Source organism: Eurosta solidaginis, chromosome 5 (assembly GCF_040869045.1).
Source record: "Eurosta solidaginis isolate ZX-2024a chromosome 5, ASM4086904v1, whole genome shotgun sequence".
Taxonomy (NCBI): Eukaryota; Metazoa; Arthropoda; class Insecta; order Diptera; family Tephritidae; genus Eurosta; species Eurosta solidaginis.
The window spans coordinates 206,280,215-206,306,216 of NC_090323.1; the positions used below are offsets into that span (position 1 = coordinate 206,280,215).

The 26,002-nt window shown below is 38.6% G+C and overlaps 1 protein-coding gene across 15 annotated transcripts in view; it reads right to left on the bottom strand.

Moving 5' to 3' along the window:
* Sarm (sterile alpha and armadillo motif) overlaps nucleotides 1-26,002 on the bottom strand; it is a 324,081-nt gene that overhangs the window by 18,354 nt on the left and 279,725 nt on the right. For 11 of the 15 annotated variants that reach the window (XM_067787773.1, XM_067787774.1, XM_067787771.1 and 8 more), the window contains 5 exons: nucleotides 20,944-22,845; nucleotides 20,694-20,873; nucleotides 14,872-15,041; nucleotides 8,649-8,839; nucleotides 6,909-8,022 (listed from right to left, as the gene is read on the bottom strand). In XM_067787773.1, coding sequence (XP_067643874.1) covers nucleotides 6,909-8,022; nucleotides 8,649-8,839; nucleotides 14,872-15,041; nucleotides 20,694-20,873; nucleotides 20,944-22,845 — 3,557 coding nt within the window. The remainder of the gene's footprint in view (nucleotides 1-6,908; nucleotides 8,023-8,648; nucleotides 8,840-14,871; nucleotides 15,042-20,693; nucleotides 20,874-20,943; nucleotides 22,846-26,002) is intronic. The other 4 variants (XM_067787775.1, XM_067787772.1, XM_067787779.1 and 1 more) reach the window with 2 other exon arrangements.

The following is a 26,002-nucleotide window of genomic DNA, read 5'->3' on the forward strand; positions in this document are numbered from 1 at the left end:
TTTAGATTTTACAAAAAAGTTAATGCGATATTTACAAATTCTGATTAGTATATACAAAAAAGTAATTTTGGTGGTAAAATTTGCCGAGCGTTAGTTAAATTTCCGCTGTGGTGAATTATCCCAACGATTTGATGGATTCTGTTTCCCATTTTTCGTTCTGTTGGTGGTTCTCCATGTTTCCAAATTCTATGATTTAAGTAACGAGGTACTGCGTTAATGAATCAAATAGAAAAATTAGGCGTTTGTGAAAAGAACAAAAACATTCTCGATCCGTCAACCGAGGTAGGATAATCTTGAGTTCAACAGTCAGTATATAGAAAAGTTAAAGTGTCTGGCAAAGAAGACATAGTCATAACGCCATATTCATAACCATATTTTTATTTGTCCATATTATTTGGCATCAGTTATTGGTGTTTTAACCTAAAAACCGCAACATGAAAATTAAGAAAACGCAAAGAATTACAAACATACCACAAATAATAAGTCTCTTAGTCAAAACGTATCCAAAACAATAAATAAAAACTACAAAAAGTAAATAAATTCACAAACTCAAATATTTTTAGGTTATGGATATGGCGAAAAACCAAAAATCAATTGGTTGGCTATGGTATAGTTATGGCTAGGGCGTTATGGTATGACGGCATTGACCAATTATATTGATTTCCATAAGATTGGTTGGATCAGATATTTCATATGGATATGGATACCTCAACTTTGCCAGGGCTTTAAGGGCCAATTAAACTTCCTTAGCCCTAACGCCATAGTCGTGACCATACCCATATCCACAACCATCTCCAATGTGATCGATTAATGGTGCCTTAACCTAAAATTTGTGAAAATTTCATAAAAATGAAGAAAACGCAAAAAATTACAAACATATTCCACAAAAAATAAGCCTCTTAGTCATAACGTATCCAAAACAATGAATAAAATCTACAAAAAGTTATTAAATTCACCAACTCAAATATTTTTAGGTTATGGATATGGCGAGAAACCAAAAACCAATTGTTTGGCTATGGTATGGTTATGGCGTTAGCGTTATGGTATGGCGCCATTAATCGATTACATTGATTTCCATAAAGTAAGTTCGATCAGCTGTTTTATCTGGTTATGGTTATATGATTATAAGTCACCATTAATTGGCCCTTTAATGAAGGAAAAAGCTTGCAGGGATTGTTACAAACAACACAGCGGCAAATTCGACAGTTGGATGGGTGACATGACAAATGACAGTAAAAGCAAAACATGACACAATAAACGCACGTGAAAAGTAAAAAAGCAGGACGAGGCAAATAGCTTGATAATAATAAAATTAGTTTGTTGAAGTGGAATAGTGAATACCTGATTTATTAAACGTAGCCAGCCGATGTGTTCGTTTTAAATAAATTCAAAATGTTTAGTCTTTTATTTTATACTTTATTTTCATTTTAAAGCCAATGGTATTTTGCAATGAATCGTTGGTTATATTTTTTTTTTTTTTGTTATATAGTATATTATAATATATTATATGTTATATAGTATAATGTAATTATTATATATTAAGACATTATTTAGAGTACGTTTAAATTTAAAATTATAACACATTATTGGTTAATTTAAGTTTATATTTAAAAAAAATATCACTTACAGAGTTATTTTATAATGTAAATAATTTTTTTTTAATATGTACTTGTATGATTTCAGGTTGAATAAGTTTCATTCATTAAAACTTAAATCCTATATTTGCGTGTTTGTTTTTGTAGGCAAAAAATTCACTGAATTTATGCAAAATATTCTAATTATTAGCTCTCTTACTCAATAGAGTGCAAAAATGAGGATTTTTGTTTGTTTTATTTTTTTCATTCGTTTTTTGTTTTGTTTGTTATTTTTCTTTAAAAACGGACGGTATATACAAACATACGTGTAAACAAAAGTATAAAGTCCAAATAATATAAAATATATAGAATTTTTCCTTTTTTTGTGCTAATGTTATGAACATATTGTCAAGTATTAATAAAAATGAACTTTTGAAACAAAAGCACCTGCACTTAAAAAATTAAAAAATGCTAATCAAAAGGCAAATAGATACTCTACGGATACCTTAATAGTTTTCACGTATCGCGAATAGGTTCTTATCAAATTTTGAATGTAATGACTCGTTTTAAAATATTTCGTTGTAATCCCTTTTCGAGTTTTCTCTTCGTTGCACGAACACAGCTATACGTCAGATACGGCGGAGTGGATGAGGTTATCGGGTTATTTAGATATAATAATTTAAGGCACGGCGGTTAAAGGCTAGTTAATAAAGGTACAGATTGTGCGTCTTCAGTAAGTAGCAAATATTTTTAATAACGATGTTTTAAGTTGAAAAAATGACAGTTTTAAACATAGTTCAATCCAAAATAGTTGAAAAGCGATGCAGGGAGGTAGTTTTTATCGTTAATTTTTTCAACAGGGGTAACATTTTTAGGTATATAGTGTAAAATAGTAAGCTGTTCCCTTTTGTGTTATTGGATGAAAATGAGGATAAAGGAAGTGATTTAGTATTCTTCATGAATCAACTTTTATGAGGTTTTATAGGTGGCATGCAAACAATTTGCTGACTCCTTTCTATATATCGCATAAAAAGCCCCCAGTTTTTCGAAAAGCGTTTCTAAACTCGTTTCAACTCAGAAACGTTTTTTTTACGACATTAAAGAATTAAGAATTAAGAAGTACATAGCTTTGAATATGGGATTTATATTTCACCAAAACAATTTTAAGCAAATTTATATATAATATATGGCCGAAACTCATGATTCAATAAAAAAAACTAAAAAAACAAAAAATGGGGCAGAAATTACGAAAAATCTCTTATCTGAACAACCGGTTGTAGGGGACATATGCCTTATATACGACCGATCTCTTCGAATTTTTCAGAAAATAATATTTGCTATATGCGAAAGCATATGCCGAAATTTGAAGGTTATAGCTGTTAAAATGGGGCAATAATTACAAAAGCTTCTTATCTGAACAATCGATTGTGGAGGATATATGCTATATATACGACCGATCTCATCCATTTTTCAGACAACAATATGTGTAATATACGTAAGCATATGGTGAAGTTTGAAGCTTCAATCTGATTGGTCCGATCCGGCCGGTTCCGACAAATGTCTAATCGGATACCTAAATATACCCGCTCACCAAATTTTATCAAGATATCTCAAAAATTGAGGACCAGTTTGCATACAAACAGACAGACGGCCATGGCTAAATCAACTCAGCTCTTCATCCTGATTTCGGTATACTTATTGGTGGGTCTATCTATTTTTCTTTTAGGACAGACAATTTTGAGATTCGTGACAAATTTAATATACCATTTCATTTTCATGAAAGGTATAGAAAGATAAAACGATTGTCAGACATGCAACCAAATAACATGATGCCGCTTGAAAAGTCAAGTAAAAAGTCCCAAGAGCTTGATGAGGATGAAATATGTATTGGAAAATCAGCGATTGGCTTCATAAAATAGTGTCGATGAGTCGTCGTCACAGGTACAAAAAAAAAAAACATTCGAAGAAAAAGACAACATTCTAGGGTCTGCTGAAGGGTTGTGCCCGGTATACGGTAGTTAGGTAGGTTAATATTTTTATTTTTATTTTGTTGTGGTTCTAAAAACTATTTTACACTTTTGTGTTATCGGAAAACAGCCAGTTTTAATTATTCACATAAATTTAAAGTCTTCTGAAAAAGTTGCCGCATATATCGACATTATTTGAGATTGAATTTAAACAAAAGTGACATATATTGGAACGATTTTACGTCATCCCTTATCAAATTTGGGTTTCAACCAAACCGGTTTCGGCGTTGTGCCATCATCAGTGTCGATTTTGGTCTCTCATAAGTCAACAAAACAAGATAAGTTAAACAAAAGTATTTACTCCTCTAAGCTGTTTTGAATTGTACATAGGGAAATTTTTAGACTTTGGGTACTAAAGAAACATATTTAAACTTTCATGTTCTTCTGTGCTGAACTATACGTTTTACGGTTCCTAAAGAAGAGAGATAATATCATCAACTTGAGATCATATTCGGATTATAACGAAAAAACCCCCTATTCTTAACTTCCCTTTGAGCTCTTTTACTTGTAATAGCATGAAACATTCCGACAGCAACCGTTATCATATATGGTGGTCTTCGAGGTAAAAACTGCCAACTTTCACTTTCACTAAGAATTTTGTTTTTGACATCTATAGATAACAGCAGTTTTCAGACCGAAAGAAAGTACAAAAAGTAAAATTAACAAATCGTGTTCTTTAAAATTTTAACATTCTCAGTCAAACTAACTACCTTTTCTGTAAAAAAACTGATTTAATTGGTCATTTCAACAGAGAACAGCTATCGATATTTTACACATGTAGCAAATGCAAGTTTTAAAGAGAAACTTATGCTTGGTTTTCATTAGGTCGAAAAAACTAACATCAAAAACTACCTCAAACAGACCCACTGGAGCGAAAAGCGTTTCCATTATGTCACATTACTAGAAGTCGATAAAGTAGTGCCTGGTCCAAACCCACGAAAAAGTTTTGTGTTCATTTATTTCACAACCTATTTCATTATTACCTATTGTTTTATGCGCTTTGGCATTATTTATTGATGCCTGTTGGCAAACTGAAATAAATTGCCAACATGTTAGCAAATGAAATTTGTATGTCAAATTTGCCATACTGTTGGACAATAGCCGTTTTCAATTGTCACTTTGTACCCAAATTCAAACGACAAACGCATTTGACGTTGTATGACAGGCCTTTTTCAGCGATATTGCCAAGTTTGTGGTCAAATTTGAGCCATGGCGCCACACAACAGCCTCTGTCATATCAACAGCATTCGGTGTTTTTCTAATGTTGACAGAAATCCGTTGGTTTAACAGTAACAAGTGTTAAGTTAACATACCACTTTGAATGTTTGCGCAATTTTCAATAAATTGTTTTCTTTTTAATTTTGATGAATGAAGTTAGCATCTTTGGCGGACGAAACGACGAATACGAAATAAAATTTTAGCTGGGAGCAAATATATTATTAGAATTTCAATGCGGAAACGGGATCGGTCATCAATAGAAGCCTCTGTTAGATTAGGTTTAGAATTGGTTGATCCATAGCCCAACTCTAAATGTATATGAGGGTCGAAAGGAATTGCTGCGGAAACCTTCAAATTTGATCTGTCAAAGTCTAAAGCGTTAACTGTAAATCCAGCACAATATATTTTAATTGAAACAAATTTGTAGTAGAGCTTTTCCACTCATAGTTATATATTTCTTTCACTCTCAAAAACCTTGTAATGTAACTACTAAATAATGCTGAGGCATAAAACCTTTGAAAAATGCCGGCACAAATTTAATAAACTACTGAACCTGTTTCGATGATCCGTTGAAACATTGAAAGCTTTTCATTGTTCGAAACAAACGATTTTTTCAATAAGCCACTGGTTTTTAAATAAACCTTTTAGTATAATATAATAACCCTTCATCTATAAATTAATCCAGCAGCCGTTCCTTAAATTTCTGTCATTACTGTTATAACTCTTTCCAAGGGTGTTAGAGAGCAGTTAAAGACCGACTATAGGCTTTATATGATGTTTGTATTTTATACGAAAAAACATACTTTCCAATGAAGGCGCTAAATTGCTTCGAAATATCTACAAGAAAATAAACCTTTGTCTTATTCAAAGCTCGGTACAAAAGCTCCAAAACGACGCTTTTATAACTTAAGGGTCTGGCCCTGAAGATTATCAGAAAATATTTTTATGTTAACATTTGTAAATGCCGGATGAAAAATTGATCGAATTTTGCGATGTTTACCCGCCATATCGTCATTTTGATTTTGTGAAGTTTTACAAGTTTAATAGTCTTTTAAATGTAATAGTAAGCGTCTCCATTTTGCTTTCATAAAATTAACTAGAAAAATGTGTGCTTAATACTTAATGATTTGTTTCAGATGCCGAAGCGAAGTGAATAGGTTTGACTTCCGAATTGAACTATTGAACTAGTTCAATTGGTTGAACAATAGTACAATTAGGTGACCGAACTAAGAGCCAAAAGAACTAGTTCGATGGACTGAACGAACTAGAAGTGAACTAGTATTTTCATTGAACTAAAAAATCCAACTCTATTCATAAGTAAAAGTTATAACTACCTGATATTTTTGAATTTAAAGGTTGTTGTTCTTAACTCGAATTAAGTTTTTGAAGAATCACATATATAAGTTCCAAAAATAATCAAAAAAGGTTGGAATATCGCTGATTTAGGAAGCAGCCTAAACAAGTTATATGATTAATGTGTCTGCGTAGAACGATTTTTCGCTTAGCTAATTACTGAAGGAAATGTTTCCAAAAATTAACGTTTTATGGCTCTTGAAAAAGTACCTTTCCCTAATTTTGCTTGGGGAGAACTCTCTTCGCAATATAGGACAGACAACTTTCCTATAAGATAATAAACCGCTTGAGTTTAGAAAACCATGATTCAAGTAATAGAATCTTGTCTACGGGCTTAGACTAAGCTTTTTGCATTATATGGACGTCACCTATATACAAAATAAGATATACATACAGAGATATATACATATATGTATTTACAATCGTATTTATGGCTGAGGACAAAACGAAAGAAAAGCAAAGCGAAATGATGATATGATAGCAATAAACACTTATGAAAAACAGTTAGTTAACACAATGCATATTGATACAAAAGTTCGATTAGGAAATGGGCGACTAAAAAGGACAGTTTACTGCTGAATTTGATTGGTCCCAGTATGTATCAGGACAGAAACATTTGATTGATTGATTTTAAATTTTTTTTGGATGATTCGAACGAGTTGTATGTATGTATATGCATACGAGTAAAAAAATATAATTATGTGTGTGTATTTTTGTTTATTTGTGGGATGCTTACTTTTTGATCAGCGAACGAACTTTCTTAATAGTGCGATTTAAAATGGTTTTATTGTTTGCGTTGTTGTTATTGTTGTACGAAGTGTTTCCTGTCGTTGTATTACTACCCAACGATGTTGTTGAAGTCTTGCCACTATTCTGATTACCACGATGCGTATGAGCCGTAGCACGCATCTGACTACGTAACATACTACCGCACGATGTGCTACTGCTACGCAGTGATTGCGTATCCTCTTGTTCATCCTCGGTTGAGCTAATACCTTCGGGACTACGTCTTACAGCGGGCAATGCATGATGTTTACGTACAATATTGCGTTCGGGCGTGGTTGCAGCGCTTGATGTGGTTGAAGATGCTGTAGTTTGTGCATCATTTTGAACACGTTGTTGTAGCATTGGTTGCGTACGTGTGCCACGTGTACTGTATTGTTCGACTACTATAGGCGTGGCAAGATTTTGCATACTCTGTGTGCCCTCCATAAGTATTGGTGGTGGTATTGTAATAACCGCTAATGTTTTCTCATCTAGAAAATGATCAAGCGAACGTGATTTACGATGTTGTGGATTCGGTGGTAATAGTGTTGATTTGTCACGTCGCGCTACATTCTCACCGCCATTCAATGCGGTTAGTGAACCTACCGATGAGGCATAATCATTGCCGGGCTGTAGTGTGCTCGTGGAACTAGCGTTGGTAAGTGCTGTGCTGCCGGCAGCGACCAGCGCTGCCATTTCGGCAATACGTTCATCCGGATCTGGGCCATCTGTAGTATCGAGCAGTCCATCTACACTATGACTGCGATAATTTGTTGCAACACTAGTTCCGGCGCTATTTTTGCTGTTGCTGATGCCGCTACCGCTATTGGCGTTACCAGCCGAGCTGCGTCGTGGTGGTCGTAGGCCATATGGTGACACATTTTGCATGGAACCACCCATTATGGGGAGTGTTTTTTGTTGTGCCGACATTTGTTGTGTGCGATATGGTGGCATTATGCTACGCTTCGAGCCACGCCCGAAAATGCTCAATTGTCCATTGCTGCCTAAGGGTCCACAACTGCCGCCGATACGTTGCCGTGCGGGTGAGGGAGATTGCCGGTATCTATTTGCCTGGTGATTAGCTGCTACATAGTTTTTGATTAGTATGAATTTAATATATATGAACGTTTAATAATATATATTTTTTTTTTTAAGAAGAAGAAATTTCTATAACTCTCTTAATATGACTAAACCTACCAAATATTTTTTAAGTCAACTTTATAAGGCGCGTTTAAGAAAAAATGTTAAACTATAAGTAGTTAAATGTTTTGGTTATTCAAGTTCGAGTTAACGTAATAGGTTTTGTTTGGTAATTTTTAAGAGGAAAATTTTTTTTTCCTTTTTTTCTCATTTTCTGCACTAAAATCTATACTTAGTGAATTCTTTTTAAAATATATATATACTTATACGCTCATCTTTTCTAAATATTCGAAGTGTTTTGCAATTGCATAATCACACTCTGATCATTTTGTCGATCGCGCGACTTTACTTCTCAGTTCATCTTTGATGATAAAAATGTTTATATTTTTTCTTCTTTTTTCTTCTTTTTTTCGTTTCACATTATAATCATCATGATGATCATACTTTTCGCCATATGATTCATTCATATTGCGGGGCAATCCAGGCTTCATTTATCAACACTGGATCACCCCGTACTATGTATTCGTATTATTTGTTGTATTTGTAGTTGTCGTATTTTGTTGTACCCCACCTTGCCCGCTGCCATTCGACGCTACACCGGATCCATTGACACATGCAACAACACCACTAACACTACCGCCACCGCCGCCCACACTTTGCGAATAATCTGAGTCACTGCTGTGCATTCTTTGGTAGGCTACCGAACCGGGTGTACTTGGTATGCCTACAAGGCGATCCAAATTCTTTTCACCGCGCATGAATCTGTTAGAAGAGAGGGAGAAGAGAAACATATTGTTAAAAAAAATATTTTTTTTAATAAATAAAAAAATTTAGATGTGCACCTATAAAAAGTGCTTCGCATGCGATACCATACGGCGGTGTGTTGAAAGAAAAATAAAAATATGTTTGTATGTTTAATGGTGTGTTCAATTTTTACTTAAGGTTTTTAAGAATTAATGAGCTTAACACCGATAAATGATAATTGTTATTCATTTATTAAATAAACATTACGAAATTGCCTGACGATGATGAAGTGGCGGTTTTCGAAATGGTACCATCGCAATATGGCAGTAAATGTTTCCTTCTTTTCAGTTTTTCCCAAACAAACCAAAAATAATAATTGAATAACAATTATCATTTATCGGTGTTAAGCTCAATAATTCTTAAAAACCTTGAGTAAAAATAAAAACTTTACTAAAAAAAATGTTATATCAAATGAAATTGTCAAAATGTGTAGCTATCGACATATGTATGTGTGTATGTACCAAGGATGCATCTTTAGGGGACTCATTTAACCTTATAAATGCCTTATAAAGTGTGTAAACGTATAAATTTATCTAGTGCGTAAACGAGCTGTCAAATTTTGTATTAAAAATCATTTACACAATTTGTATAAATTTACGCGCACATTTCATGGTGTAAATGCGGTAAACTCAAAGGAATGCAACCTTGCAGACATTATAGCAGGCATTTTCATCAGAAATCTTCAATATCAGCAAGCCATTTACAAGAATATCTTAGTAAAGACGTTTTAGTTTTGATTTTTCACTTAATCTTGGCATTTTTTTATTTGTATAAAAATTAAATTTTTTTTGGAAATAATACAAGTGATCGACAATTAAGTTTATCAAGAATATTACTAGATGCGTTCATATAACAGCGAGTGTAAATGGATACAATTTTACACCTTATAAGTTTATATGCTTTAATGAGTCCCCCTTTTACGTTAAGTTACACGTTAATCGATCAATTGAATTTCGTTTTTAACAGCAACGAAATGATGTCGTTTATGTTGAACCGTTAATAATAACGTTATTCTTTAACACGAATGTTGCGTTTCAATGAAGCGTGATCCAGATACGGATAGAAATTTAACATGTAAATGCAAAACAAATTGATCCCCGGTCGTTGGTCAGGCTTCGTGATATAGGCTATGGGGCTTTCTGACTTAGCCTTCTTACCAGCTTCGACTTTATCGCGGATAGGACGGACTATTGTATGCCGATAACTGCTCCCTATACAAACTTCACCCCAGTCATTCCCCCGAGAGAGGAGTGGGGAACAGGATTTATCTGGGGTAGGGGACCGGTTAACTTGTTCACGGATGGGTCGAAGTGGGACGGAAAGGTTGGTGGGAGGGAGGGGGGGTCTTTTGTCAAGAGCTAAATGTAAGCCGCAAATTTAAGTTGGCTGATCACTGCAGTGTATTCCAAGCGAAAGTTGCTGCGATTACGGATGCGCTGGATGAAATGCTATCCAGTGCTACTACGGTTAGGGAATTTAATATCTATTCTGATAGCCAAGCGGCTATCAAGTCCTTGAGTTCAACTACAGTGCGATAGAGGGTGGTCTGGGAGTGCCTGACCTTGCTTGCGATTGCATCGAACTATTTTATAATTAAGATTATCTGGGTCCCGGGCCATAGTGATATCCCGGGTAACTGTCAAGCGGATCTCTTAGCCCGCAGCGGTACAACTGAACCGGATGAAGATGGATGTAGGGATTTCGGGATTCCGTTGGCCACCTGTGGTTTGCTCCTCCATAGCTGGGCCTCGAATCAGCTCAGCAAGCGTTGGGCGGACACCACCTCTTGCAGGGTAGCAAAATCTTTCTGGTCGAAAGTGGATGGCACGAGGTCTGCCGAAATAATTGGGTTCACTAAGACTCATCTATCAATGGTCATTGGGGTTTTGACAGGGCACTGTCCTATGGGTATCCATGCGGTACGTCTCTATATACTGGAAACTCCATCCTGCTGTAGCTGTATGGAGGATGATTGCCCAGCTTTTGCCAGAACTAGGCGAACTTGGATCTCCCAAGGATTTATCCAGGGTTGAGATCGGTATCATTCGGAACTTTATCGTTGCTACCCAACGATTCTCTAAGTAGCTACGTCCCGTTATTTGTGTTGTATGTGGTATCACAACGGACCTTCGTGTTGTCCAAGTGAGCTTTCTTATCAGGGCAGCTACCATCTAACCTAACCTAACCTAGGCTACTCTGGGAATACCTCACAATTATACTTCAATAATAGCGTGTTTAAATCAAACTGATTAGTTATTCCTCAGCTTGCGCTGCTTTTATACTCTGTTGTCTCGTTTGCATATTTCGCCTTAGGTCTAGACTTTTCATGAACATGCAATCTGGAACAGTTGTATCTCATACTTGGTTATTTAGCTATATGCGTGTGTGTATGTGTGAGTAACAACTTCTTCTCTTAGCTGATGACTACATAGGTGTATGCGAGATAATCTCTTCGGTTCGAGCTGCTGGTTATGTGTGTGGAGTATTCTTTGTTGCCTTGTACATAAGTGTGGCTGCTTACTTTTTTGTTGTGATTATTTACTAATAACATAAAAAAAAAAAAAATACTAATAACATAGTGATGCTAATATTCGCCAAAATATGTTGAAAACTAACTGAGTTATTAAAATTTTCATGAAAACAAAATTAGAAAAATAATAAAATTGTATCAAAACGACTCAGTAATGTTTGCTTGGCATTTGTTGTCTAATATGACTATAAATTATGTAGTTCTCAACCAGTTTTAAGATTTTCATCGGTTTTGGATAGACAAAACTTCATTTTTTAAAATCACATATACTCGCTTTAGAATATATGTTTATTTGTGCAAATTCACCCAACAAACTAAATTTTTTTGTGGTGTTGGCCAAATACACATACATAAATTCAGCTCCGCAATCGACCTATTTTTTCCTAATTCCGAAAATGCGCATACGAGCGTAAGAGAACATTCTCGAACCCTGGCAAAAATCAATTTCATTTTTACTCTTCACCTGCATTTGCGAATTAGAATTATTTGAACCCACTACTTTTCGGGGGTATACTAGTAAGGCTCATGGCACGAAAGAAATATTTTGGAGAAATGAGTTTGGAAAATGTTGGCAAACTGTTTTCAAAATAGTAACAAAATAATAACATTGGGAAATTTAGTAAAGTACAGTATTATAATATGGCGTACTTGCTTTTGTAAACATGCATATTGACGATTTGATTCGAAAAAAATTTCATTTGATGTAAATAAAGTTTTTATTTGATCTCAAAATATTATATGTACATATATGTATGTATGTATAAATGAATAATGATGAATATATTTATTTTATAATATGATATTTTGATCAATATGATGTAATTCCTCCCATTGTGGATAAGACAAGTGTGATAACTTCTGCATAGACGTCAAAAATACAAATATCACCGTTCACCTGATTTTAAATTGACCATCGCTTGTTTTATCCACAATCAAGGAAAATCCCAAGGCGAATTCAGTAAGGTGGTGTTATCCCAACAGCTGATTGCTTCTTCCTGATTATATTCCATACAACGCCTGGTACTACAATATGTGAGTTAATCGAAATCAATGAACATTTTCTTTTCTTTTCTCCAAGGCGAATCCATACCAGGTGGTGGCAAAGCGATTTCAACCAATTCGCCGTGCAGAAGAATGTCAAGTTAAAAGAAAATTTTAATTGATTTCGGTTAACTGACATATTGAAATAAAAGGCGCTGTATGGAAAATAATCAAGAAGAAGCAATCAGCTGTTGGGATAGGTAGGTAGGTTGAACTGGCCGGTCCATGAGGACCTCACATAGACTGATTGAGTCCGTAGTGTTACCAGAAGTTTGTTTTAACGACCAAACTGAAAAACCCTATCAAAAACCAGGACCTATGTTATAAAATAACTCCGTCCTCTTGGCAAATACTAGAAGCTTCCTAGGACTTAAGCCACTTGCTGCTTCTAGATCTGACAGCTGTATCACTCCTAATAGCTGGAGTCTTAACCTGGCAAGTGCAGGGCACGAGCACAGAACGTGCTCGATCGTTTCCTCCTCCAACCCGCACTTCCTACACCTGCTATCACTGACCAAGCCTAATTTAAAGGCATGTGACGCCAGAAGGCAGTGTCCAGTCAGAATACCCGTCATGAGTCTACAGTCCTCTCTTTTTAATGATAGAAGCAACTGTGTTAGTCTAAGGTTGTAAGACCTACACATAATCTTCGACACTTTACAGCCCCGCGCTTGAACCCACGCCTTTTCTGCTTGGTCGATCATGTGCACCTCTCGCCTTCGCTTAATCTCGCCCAATCTAATTGGGACGTGTACGGAGCAAGCTTCAAGGGATGCGCCCTTTTTAGCTAATTCGTCCGCTTTTTCATTCCCATCTATTCCCATATGCCCTGGGACCCAATATAGATGTATGCTTCTCCCTGTCCCGATTCTCTCCAGAGACTGCTTACACTCTAACACGCATTTAGATGCTGTGCTATGCGAGATTATTGCCTTAATTGCTGCTTGACTGTCAATATAAAAGTTAACACGGTTGCAGCTTAAGCTATTCTCTTCCAGGGTTTCTACTGCTTTGGTTACGGCTAATATTTCCGCTTGGAAAAAGCTACAGTACTCCGGCAGCCTGTAGGATCTGCCTAATTCCGGATCAGCGCAGTATACCGCAGACCCTACTCCTTCCACTATTTTGGAACCATCGGTGTACACATGTATCGCCTCGTCCGCCATTTGCGCACCCTTGCGCCAACCGTCCACCTCTATTGTGGCCTTAAGATCTCCCTCAAAGTGCAGGTAGGGAATCATGTAGTCTGTTCGTCTTGTGACTGAAGACGCTATACTACTATGGCCATATGGTCGGCGCTCAAGCTGCCCCGAAGCATCGAGCCTGGTTGCGGTCGTTAACGCTTTGTTCTTTGCTACCAGGTCTACAGGTGGAATGTGCAGAATGGCATACAGTGCAGCCGTCGGGGTTGTTTTCAGGGCCCCGTAATGCAAAGCATCGATAGTCTGCATACCCCCTCTAATTTTTTGAGGTATGTTGTTTTTTGTGTGGCTTTCCACCAAACAAGAACTCCATAGTATAGAATAGGGCTTACAATCGCTGTAAAAACCCAATGAGAAAGAGAGGGCGATAGGCCCCACGTACACCCCAGCATTCTTTTACATGCATAGAGTGCCGTTGAGGCTTTCTTGACCCTCTCCTCCACGTTGAGCTTCCATGACAGCTTACTGTCTAGGATGATTCCTAGATATTTTGTGCAAGGTTTCTCCTGTAAGGTCACCGCTCCTAACTTAGGCCTGGTCCAATTTGGGACCTTGTACCTCTTTGTAAACAAGACCATATCCGTCTTCTGTTGGGATAACAACTCCTGGTACTGAATTCGCCTTAATGCACTATGATTCCTCCATTTCAGTGACGGATATTTTTTAAACCATGCATTTTTAATAAACATTTCATTTTCATTGATTATGACTGAATGTATATTCTCAGTATGAATGTGTTTTGTTTAATGTACCCATTGGAATGATGTTAGAAATGGTACCGTGAGTGCAAAAATGATTGACTCCGACAGCCATTAAAGCAACTAAAACTGTGAAGTTTAAACCATTTTTTTTTTGTTTGGAAAAAAGTATCGAATATTTAGTGACTAGAAAAGAGTATACCTTTGAGGCAAATAACCGGCGATAATTATCAGCCACAAGCGCATTTTATCCGCTATTGTAAATTTATAATGATATCCATCTTGGTGTAGCAGTGAAATGATTAGAAATATCGAGAAAAAGTGTAAATAACAAAAAATAAATCGAATTTCAATAATCTTTACATAAAAAATGATTCTGCATGTGGGGGACACGTTAAGTCTAAGGATTTTGTTTACAAAAACTACTGTGTATTGCTTCACCAATTGTGTTACAATTAAATATGTATGTACATAAAATAGAGTATATTTAAGATTTGATTAAGTTCTATTGATACATACCTCTCTAATTTATCGATGCAGGCATCCTGATAGTCATGTATCCACGTCACACCATTAAAATGACAAACACTGCGCATATCCTCGGGTAATCGATCGGGTTCTGGCCACATAAATTGTTGATCAATTATTGGAATAATATTGCAATTTGATTTTAAAGCCGCAACGATTTCCTAAAAAAAGTTACAAAAAGGTTATGTAAAACATTGAGTATTAGCGATTTTTTTTTTAAATTGACTTAAGTCAAAGAATGGCCTTCTCCCGAAACGCATTACGAACACATTTTCTGTTGGTGCTGGAATGAGCCTTAGAAGCCTGATTCAAAGTTATCAAAGAAATCAGAAAACTTCTATATTGTTACGAATATTAGTATCACTAAGCTGATACTAAGTAAATAAAGGCACAACGACAATAAAGCAAGCTGCCACTCTAAACAAATCAATCATCATTTACACACATATATACAAGTCAACGAAGAGATACAAACACATCCTCGAAAGTCTTACTTCTTTGAGGCTAGAACTCCTAAATGAACCAGGGATATATACCTTCGATATAGGTACCAGACGATCCATTATAGATCTCACCTTCGCTAGCAGCGAAATAGCAAGACGAGCAAAATGGTCCATAAGCAACGTCTACACACACAGCGACCATAAAGCTATTAGCGTAGAGCTGCTCGAAACTCCACGAACGGTAGCAGCAAGACATCGACAAAGTAGGAAATGGAAACAGCACCTTTTCGACCCACAAATATTTGACATTATCTGGAAGGACGCCATAGTACGAGAATCGCATGCGGAAGACCAGTCGGTTCAAATCACTAAGTTGCTATGTATGGCATGTGATGCTGCCATGCCTAGAAGTCGCGAAAAACCACAGCACACTCCGGTATATTGGTGGAATGACGAAATTGCGGAAGAGCGTAGAAAATGCCACAAAGCACGAAGAATAGCGCAGAGGGCACGCTCATCACCACGATATGCAGAGCTACACAGCACCTATGTCGCACAAAGAAAGGCACTTAAAAATGCCATAAAAAAGAGCAAGAAGTTATGCTTTAGGGAACTGCTGGATAATGTCGACCTAGATCCTTGGGGATCAGCCTACAGAACTGTGATGGCCAAAGTTAAAGGACCGATATCACAGCAACCTACGTGCCCGATACTGATGAATATTATTGTTGAAACACTTTTCCCGGCGCAAGATCGCTGGACTTATCCAAGCGAGGATCTAGAAAGTACGGAAATTCCGCAAACTACAGAGCAAGAGGTGCTGGACGCTGCAAAAAGAGTTGCTGATAACAAATCCCCAGGACCCGACGAAGTAACAAACATAGCCCTTAAAGCCGCGATTACAACTAGGGCTACATTATTTACTGATCTTTTTAATGCCTGTATGCAAGAAGGCGTGTTCCCTCGCCCGTGGAAACGACAAAGACTTGTCCTATTGTTGAAACGTGGTAAACAGCCGGACCAACCATCCTCATATAGGCCACTTTGTATGCTGGATTCCCTAGGGAAGATTTTCGAGCGTATAATTAGTGAGCGCCTACAGCTGACTCTAGAAAGACCAGGTGGCTTATCGAATAGTCAATATGGATTTCGCAAATCAAGATCCACCGTAGATGCAATACAAACAGTCGTCAATATAGCTAGAGAAGCTATCTCTGGAGGCCAAAATAAAAGGAAGTTCTGTGCACTGATTATGTTGGACATCAAGAATGCTTTTAACACTGCGAACTGGATGCAGATAATGGCAGCGCTGCAAAGCTTCGGCACTCCAGCTTACTTACGCAGAATTATAGGTAGCTATCTTAAAGACAGAGTACTTCTTTTTGACACGGATCAAGGAGCTAAAGAGTACAAAATCACAGGAGGCGTCCCACAGGGATCAGTTCTCGGTCCAACGCTTTGGAATGTAATGTATGACGGGGTGCTAAAGATTGATCTACCAGAAAACACGCAAATTGTGGGATATGCTGATGATATTGCAGTGGTAGTAGTGGCCAAGAAACTGGACCTGCTTCAAGCATTATGTAATGACGCCGTAGCAAGAATAAAGGAATGGCTGACCAATACAGGACTGGAGTTGGCTAGCCAAAAGACGGAAGTGGTATTAGTAAGCTCCAAACGGTCGGCGAACGAGTTAGTCTTAACTGTCGGGGATCATCAAATCACCTCAAAGGATTCCTTAAAATACTTAGGAGTGCACATTGACTCTAAGTTAACTTTCAAAGAGCACTTCAGAGCGGTGGGGGAGAAAATTACCAAAGTTAATGGATCACTTATGCGAATAATGCCTAACATTGGTGGTCCGAGCGAAGCTATACGTCAGCTATTGTCCACAGTAACCAGCTCAATAATACTATACGCAGCACCAGTGTGGTATGGATCTAAACAGACCCATCAAAAATATATATTAGCAGCGTACCGACTTGCTTCTTTAAGAATAGCAAGTGCTTATCGGACGGTGTCCGACGACGCGATCCTGGTTCTAACCCTGAAAATCCCAGTGGACTTACTGGCAAGCGAAATGGCCGATCTGTATAACACTAATATCGAGCGACCATCTGAAGAAGACAAGAAAAGAGCAAGGACACAAACAATAGCTAAGTGGCAAGAACGGTGGGAGGCCCCGAGTAAAGGGCGTTGGACTTTCACACTAGTTTGGAACGTAGCTCAATGGAATGAGCGGAAGCACGGCGAACTGAACTACCATCTCACGCAGATAATGAGTGGACATGGCGGTTTCAAAGAGTATTTATGGAAGCGTAGGATAGAGGAAGATCCTCATTGCCCAATGTGTACCACAGAGTTAGAAAACGCAGAACACGTCATGTTCTACTGCCCCTGTTTCCACGAAGAAAGACTCACCTTGCATGGAGTCTTTGGGGAGGAACCTACCACGAGAAATTTAGTTTCACATATGTGCAGCAGGAAAGAATGCTGGACTGCAGTGAGCAAAATGGCATTTATAGTAATGACACGCCTGATGGATGCTGAGAGGGAGCGCAGAGAAATGCGCATGCGAAGCAGTGGCGATTAAATGGACACTCAGAGCAAATAGCGGGAACCTGGATGCAGGGACAACAGTAGGCTCTTAAAAATGAGAAATATGGAACGCCACCCTGAAGTAATGCGAAAGTGGTGCCGGGGTGGGCGACGGTTCCAGAACGGGGCTGTTTTTTAGTCTACGGACACACGGTTGCTGCGACGGCAGCAATTATGGTGCATTAGGCATTTTTCAGCCTCCCCGCAAAAAAAAAAAAAAAAAAAAAAAAAGACAAACACATGTAATCAGCAGCCGAAGTAGTACTCACATATACACACGCATATGGCTATAAACTACAAGTATACATACATGTATATGGCTGGTAACCAAGCATGAAGTTCGCGAAATTACTAGACCTTAGGAGAAATGGGTGAACGAGGAAACCGAGAGTATAAAAGCAGCGCTAGCTGAGCAATCAGTAATCAGTTTTGATTTAAGCACGCTATTGGTTGTGAAGTATAAGTGTTATTGTGAAGTACTCTCAAAGTAGTCTTATAAAGACCATCTTGCATTATTGAATATTGGAGTAATTTATTCAATCGTTTAGCGATTCGAACATTAGCAGAAGAAAATAATAATAAGCGGAATAAGCGGAATTCCCCAAAACACGTTACAATATCATTGACGTATAAACTGCATATCAAGGGTGAGTAAGGATTTACACCGACTGTTGTTTGTGTAACGGAAAGAAAATCCTGACCGAGGTGTAAAGATCTTTTACCGATAGGGATAGTCCTTTATTTGCTACGAATCTAGCATCTTACAATAATAGCCCTATTAAAGCATTTTGCTTACCCAGCGGGTTAAGGGGCTTAAAATATTCCCGAGGTAGGAATGGCTGCCGTAAAATACGACTTAAATCCACAAACTTACAAGGTTTGACATGCTAAGTGAGAAGAAGCGATTTACGCTGTAAGTATTTGTTTGACCCCTCGAATATTCGGGTTCACATTTGGATCTAACAAGGCATCTCAACGTGAAGGGAGATGTAGGATTGATTAATAGTATTGATAGACGTTTGTCTTTAGATTAGCCGTAGAGTGTCATATCCCTATCTACTCTTTGCACAACCACCAGCGCAGTCTTCTAGATCGTTAAAACAACTAGGCTTAGCGCTGAGTTTTTCTTATAGGGTACTTCGAATGGGACTACAACGTTGATGTTGGGCATACATACATTTTACCCCCAAAAACATATGCAGAAGAGACAGAGGAGAAGCCGAAATTATCGACGGATTAGTAGCTTAATAATTCTTGCGTTGCAATGAAAGGTTCACATTGTTGTTGCATTTGCATGCTAAATTTCTATCCGTATCTGGATCACGCTTCATCGGAACGTCAGAAATATAATTTTCCTGGACCTGCCAGATCAATATCCGGCAAAGTACCATTATCATCGATGATAATCCCCAAAACCCTCAAAGAGTATGTGCATTGCTGCAAGAAGAAGAAACAGAAATCCTTTGAAAGTGGCTCTTTTAGCAGGTTTGGATCACAGTTAGCACCAACTCGATAAATAAGAGTAAGAAAGGAGTAATCGATTTTGTTGTTGTAACACTTTATCTTTTAAGGTAACACGCCCACGCAGGGCTGGACCACAGTAATGTCGGCATTGGATGAGTTGGTTGCACAGAGAACATGAAAGGATGGTCCGTATAGTGTTCACAACATATCGAAGCAGTGTGGGAATAACGGAGGGTTCCATAGATATTTAACATCTTAATTTTGCAATAGATATTAATTGGTATAAAATAATAGCATTCACTGGGCGGGCGTTAATAAAGGAAGATCGACCTCTTGGGTATGTCATGGTAGGCTTGTGACATAACTCCTTATTTGCTTAAAAAATGGTGCCGTGTCGAGCTGTTGTGTATTGTTCTTTCATATTGGCAACTGCGTAATCAGAAGAAGCAATGTGCTAGTTCCGAGAGCGGTATGCCGATAGGCCTGCAGCTTTGACCCTGTGTTTTTTATCTCTAAAGACCCATGCTTATATCTGATCGTTCGATTGCCTTGTAGGTTGGAACCAACATTTATTTCTTTTCTTCTTCCCTGCAACTTACAGCAAGTGGTTTAAAGATTTTGCTGCTGCACTGTGCTTCTTTCTCAACTTAGATGTTTCACTTCGGAACTCAAAGCATGCCTGTGAGTCAATCAGGTAATTTGCGTTTTATTTTACCAGTCCCGCTCTTTTTATTATTGAAAGATCACAATCTATATAGGGAATCCTGAAATGGACTACGGAGTTTCTTCGACCGACTTCAAATCTCAACTCTTGAAAATTTGCCTAAAGGGAACTGCATGATTCTACATAAAATTTAGTAGGTCATCATGTAGCTTTAATAAGTACTTACAATACTAATTGCGTAAATAGACAAGCCGAAAAATAACACTTGGGTCAATTGGTAAATTTGGTTTTTGTTGGTTTTGAAGATTTTCGGCCGATAAATATAAGGCAAAAACTTGTACATCTTTCCTCTAACCTACTACGCGTTTCGACGATACAGCACCTTCTTCAGGGAGAAAATTCTTCAAAATACTTTCAGCAGGAAGTGCATGACAATAAAGTCATGTGAACTAATTCTGTCAGATTTCAGCTCAAGCGGTGCTATATCCCATCAAACTCAGATCCTTACTGTATACTTGTATAGCTTAAGGTTCCGGCGACGACCCGAGAGAAGTACCCGAGAACGTTCAGAAGATAACAAGGTCATAGCTTTAGTTTTCAAATAATTTCGGAATGATAGTACCAGCTTCTAAGACATAACTTACACGATGCACCCAATCCTTGCCGTCATCATCGTCCACGCAACGTTGCAGGGCATTTGGTGTTAAAACTAAAACGAAATTTTTGGCTTGACGAATACTGTTCAGTAGTCCATTATCGAATTTCCCCGCTTCCAAGCGTTCAACATCAATGAACACCGAGAAGCCGCGCAATTGCAAGTGAACCTGGAAATGAGAGAGAGAGAGAGAGAAAACTGTTATTTTTTTTTAAACTACACCATAGACAAGCACCAACCTTCAATAAACTCGCCAATTGTGAACCATTCGAGCGCCGATAGCTAACAAAAACATCCAAGGTCTTTGCCATATTCTCTTCGGATGAGCTGGGTAAAGAGTTTTCCAAATTTTTCACAGCATTCAAGATGCGCATGCGATGTATCGAATTCTTAATGGCACACTCAGCAACCAACATATCTTCATTGAGCTGTGGCAACGAATTACGATCGATGCCTGCATTCAACATTGCATAAGTGTATGTGCAATACTCTGGACCGATTTCAGCTAGAAAATGATGCATTTTCGCTGAATCTTTGGATGAGTAGTCAGCCATGCGTTTGAGATTTTGCAGCTCACGTTCAAAACGTTTCAACAATATGCCATTCGAGATGCCAATATCATCGCGCAGATTATCATGATTTAATTTTAATAGCAGATCACCATCGACCTGTGATTCCTCAAATTGTTTAATAAATTGACCAAAATTAATTTGTTTCACCCATTCTTGCACATCCTCCACCGACCAAAGTGGCACTTGCTGTGACAATTTATGTGGTACCGTTTCACCAATTAGGCGCAGCGCTTGTGCGGCAAATTTCGAAGCGATTGCATTCGGACAACTCGCTACAGTCTTTAAAGCTTCTATGGCGCCAATCTCATGAAATATTTCGGTATTGCCTTGTTCACGTTTAATGCCAGCTTCCATGCAGAAATGAAAGGCAGCGAGATTGCGCGCCTCCTCACGATTCGAACTCAATACAGGCACCAAACGTTCAAGCCAATGCTTACTTTGTCCATGTGCATGCGCTAAATTGGAGCGCGCAAACTCTGAAGGATCATGTGTGGTGACAAAAGGTTCCACCAAATCAAGACAACCCGATTTGAGCACTTCAGCTTCAATTTCTTTATTGGCCACTAATACGGCGATTGCAAGGCAGGCATAATATTTAATGTTGTCATCATCATGAAAAGCGAGCGGAAACAACCACATTGGTACTTTGCGGAAGATCATAGCTTCTTGATTCTCAGCGCCACCATACAATGATAAATTCGCTAAGGCGCTTGCACAATGTCTCAGCGTTTCCACATCATTTGTACGACATTCGAATAGTACAGCATCCAAACCACCCAATTTAATGACATCTGAGCAAGTACCTTCCGAGTGTTTGAACAGATGTTCCAATATACCAGTGCCGACACGCGAGTGCTCCGTATTTGGCTCTTTTGTGCACATACACGCCACATTCACCACTTTGTCGAGTCCATTGTCGACGACGTGCGTACGATTTTCGGTGGTCAAACATTGTTCCAATAATTTGGCTGATGAGAATTTAATTCGCATATCACCCTGTACACAATTTTTCATGAGTAAATCTAAACCGCCGCTTTTACGTAACGAATTACATAAACTATAGCCGAGCTCATGTCCGTGTGTGGGTACAGCCCAAGCGCGTTGCATTACTTCATTGATTTTCTCCAAGAAAATGGGTTTCTCTTGTGCAGCTTTGGGATCTTCAAGCGTATCCACAAATGAATTTAATACACCAGAGTACTTGGCAATAGCCTGCTCGATCTCACGTTGTCCACTACCCGATGTGAGTGCTTTTAAATCGTCCAATTTGAGGTCATGCAATTTAATGAGTGCTCCATTGGTGGCGGACATTTGTGAAGTGGACGAGATCATGCTGCTGCCCGTACTAGAGACACCTTTATGTGTCATTGTGTAATTTGCTTGTGATGCGGATGAAACATGTTTCTCTTGGCTTATGATGCCATTCGAAGTCATCGTTTGTGATTGCTGTGATTGTGAGATGGCTTTCTTGTCGGCGGAGAAGGTGTCACTTTGCACTTTAATACTGGCGGCGGCCACATTGTTGCTAGCCTGTTGTGTAATATCGCCAGCACGTAACGAGAGCGCTTCCTGAAATGATAGAGGGGGAAGAGGTTAAAACTTCAGCTGATATTTATGTATGGTATTGATAGCTTTGAAAGCAGAGGGAGCACAGCATATACACAATAAGGACAAAGGAAGAAGTACCAAGTTAGGATTATATATAATGTATTACATACACGAAATGACGGAAGATATTATTTACAATTCGAAAATGAAATGCTCAGAGGTAAGAGGCCAATCTCTATTTTGTAACATATTCTTAAGCAATTGGTAGAGAGCCAACATTGAGATCTGAGTGTGTTGTGTGAAGGAATGACAGGAGGGCCCTAGATAGGGTATTCTTCTCAGGCCATGCGTATATCAGCTTCAGCATCCATAGAAAAAGAGTAAAGAAGGGAAGAACCTTTAGAAACCTTAGGCCAACGAACTGGACCGAATTTCAGAAACATTGAGAGACAAGCTGGGACGTCCCAAAGTGGTTGCCGGTGTAGAGGAACTGGAGAAGTCCAATAACTTGCCTTTTAAGAATATTGAAACGAAAAGTAAAGCCAACATGGTGGAGCAAGAAGCTGAGCAATCTTTGGAGACAGGTAAAAGAAATGCTTAAGCTGGCAAAGGTCGCGGAGGACGAAGCGTGCAGGGATGGGTACATGTGAAATACATAGGGCGAAGAAGGTCGTCCTCAGGAAAAAATTTCTGTGCGAACATCGATTGCTCCAGCGAAACAACGTGGTCGAGAAAAGTCTTAGCTAGGGTTGATATAGTCCAGAGACTTATGAATAAAGACAACGGAGAATGTTCACGTAAAAGTGAAGAGTCTCTTGAAGCGCACTCACAATTCGATCACGAAGCGAGTGGTGCCGGGCTTGGTGACTTATAACAAGAACTAATGGGCGGTGAAAACTTTCTCTAAGTTTAAATTGTTGGGCCCATGTGATATATATATACCTGCCAAACAAAAAATGTCAGGCAGAGCGATCATGGAGTGGCTTAAAACAATACTCGACGGATGCATAAGACTGAATCATGTAGCCAACTGCTCGTGAAAATATCCTAAGGCGGTTATGATCAGTCATATGGGTCCCAAAAACTATGGATCCATTAGCTTAACATCATTTCTGCTCAAAACCTTTGGGGGGTCGATGGATGTGTAAACAAAATCCAAATGGGCACACCATAGACAAGTCGGCAGACACGACACTGCATATTGGTGGATATAAACTTAGAGAAAGTCTTGGTATATGAAGAGTATGCGTCTTCTTAGACATTGTCCAGATTTTCAATAACGCCTCTTAACGGGCGATCATGTAAGGTGTTACATTGAAGTACATCCAACCCTAACCGAATGGATCGGCTACGTACTCAATATCAGAAAGATAACTTCGCAGCCATGTATAGGGGCATGCCGCAGGACGGAGTCTTATCTCCTCTACTGTCGATGTTGGTTATCAAGCAACTGCAAGGCGGTTCAACGAGGGGCCGAAAATGTTACAGCGTACGCAGATGACGTTGCTGTTGTCATGAGTGGAACGTGCCTTTTTACATCTTTGATGGATTGGGCACATCGAGATTTACATACTTGGTCATCTATTTTCGGGTTAACCGCCAACACGGAGAGAACGGATATGGTCTTGTTTACTAAAAGATATAAGCTACCGAATTGTCACAAAATACCTAGAAATCATTCTAGGCAGTGAGTTGTGGGGGTAACTTAACGTTGCGGAGAGAGTGAAGAAGGCATCGACGGCACTTAATATATGTAACAGAATTGTAGGATGTACGTCTATCGCCCTCTATCGCTGTCGTGTACAGCGATTGTAAAACCTATGGTATAGTATGGAGTCCTTGTTTGTTGGACATCCACGAAAAAACATAGGGGGTATGCAGGCAATCAATGCTTAGCACAATGCGAGCGCTGGAAACAACAACAGCGAGATTCAGTGCCAGGGGAGCTTGAGCGCACATCATACGGACATAGCAGTATAGCGTCATCAAACACTAACTCATTCCGTACCTGCACTTCATTGGGGCTTTTGGAGACACAATAGAGGTGGAATATTGGGGCAAGGGCGCTCAAGCGACAGACGAGGAGATACAAGGGCACAATTTCTAGAAGCTGCTAGATGAGTGTTGGGTCGGACAGTGAAAGAAAATAGCGTAAGCTGCAGTCGGGTCAACTTTAATATTGACAGCCAAGCAGCTATTAAGGCAATAATCTGGTACAACACAATATCTAATACTGTACTAGAGTGTAATATATCCCGGAAAATAATCGGGAAAGGGAAAGGGCCCAGAGCATGTGGTAAAAGCTGGGAATGAAAAAAAGGGATAAGCTAGCTAAACTGGGCCCATCCCTCGAAGCTTGTACCGTAAACGTCCCAATCGAATAGGGCGAGATTAAAAGAGAGACTTGCACATAATCCACCAAGCAAGAAAGGCGTGGACCAGTAAAAATAGAGGACTATAGGCTCATGATGGGTATTCTGACTGAACACTGCCTTTTGGCATCACAGGCTTTTTTAATAAGGCCTAGGTAGTGGTAGCAGATGTAGAAAGTACGGGTAGGAGGACGAAACGACTAAGCACGTTATGTGCCCGTGCCCTGCTCTCGCCCGACTAAGACTCCAGCTATAAGGAGTGCCAAAGCTACCAAATCTAGAAGCAGCAAGAACCATAGGTCATATAAAGCTTCTAGTACTTGCCAAGAGGACGGAGCTGTTTTTTTATCATAGGTCCTGGCTTCTGTTATAGTTTTTCAGTTTAATATTTGAGCAAACTTCTGGTAACACTATGGACCCATCCAGTCCAGTTTAACTTAAGCTATACAAAAAACTTATGTAGTTTGCCTGCCTAAAAAATAGCAACCAAACCGTAAAGAGCCTTCACATATCACTATCAATATCATATTTTTATTTCTAAGTGACAGTGTTAAGTCCAAACATATTTTTCCAAAAACTAACCCAAACTACGACTACACTACGCCCACTTCGAGGCTCACAAACCACTCTATCAATTTCGTATACCTTATTTCCTTCAACTTCGATCGGTATTTCACGTACGCTTTTAACAACCCCGGTAGTTTTAGAACCACTCACATTAGGATTATTCGATTGAAGTGTACCCGGTGTATTGTTTGATTGTGTAGTTGTGTGAGTGGAACTGTTGTAAATGGCTGATGCATTAG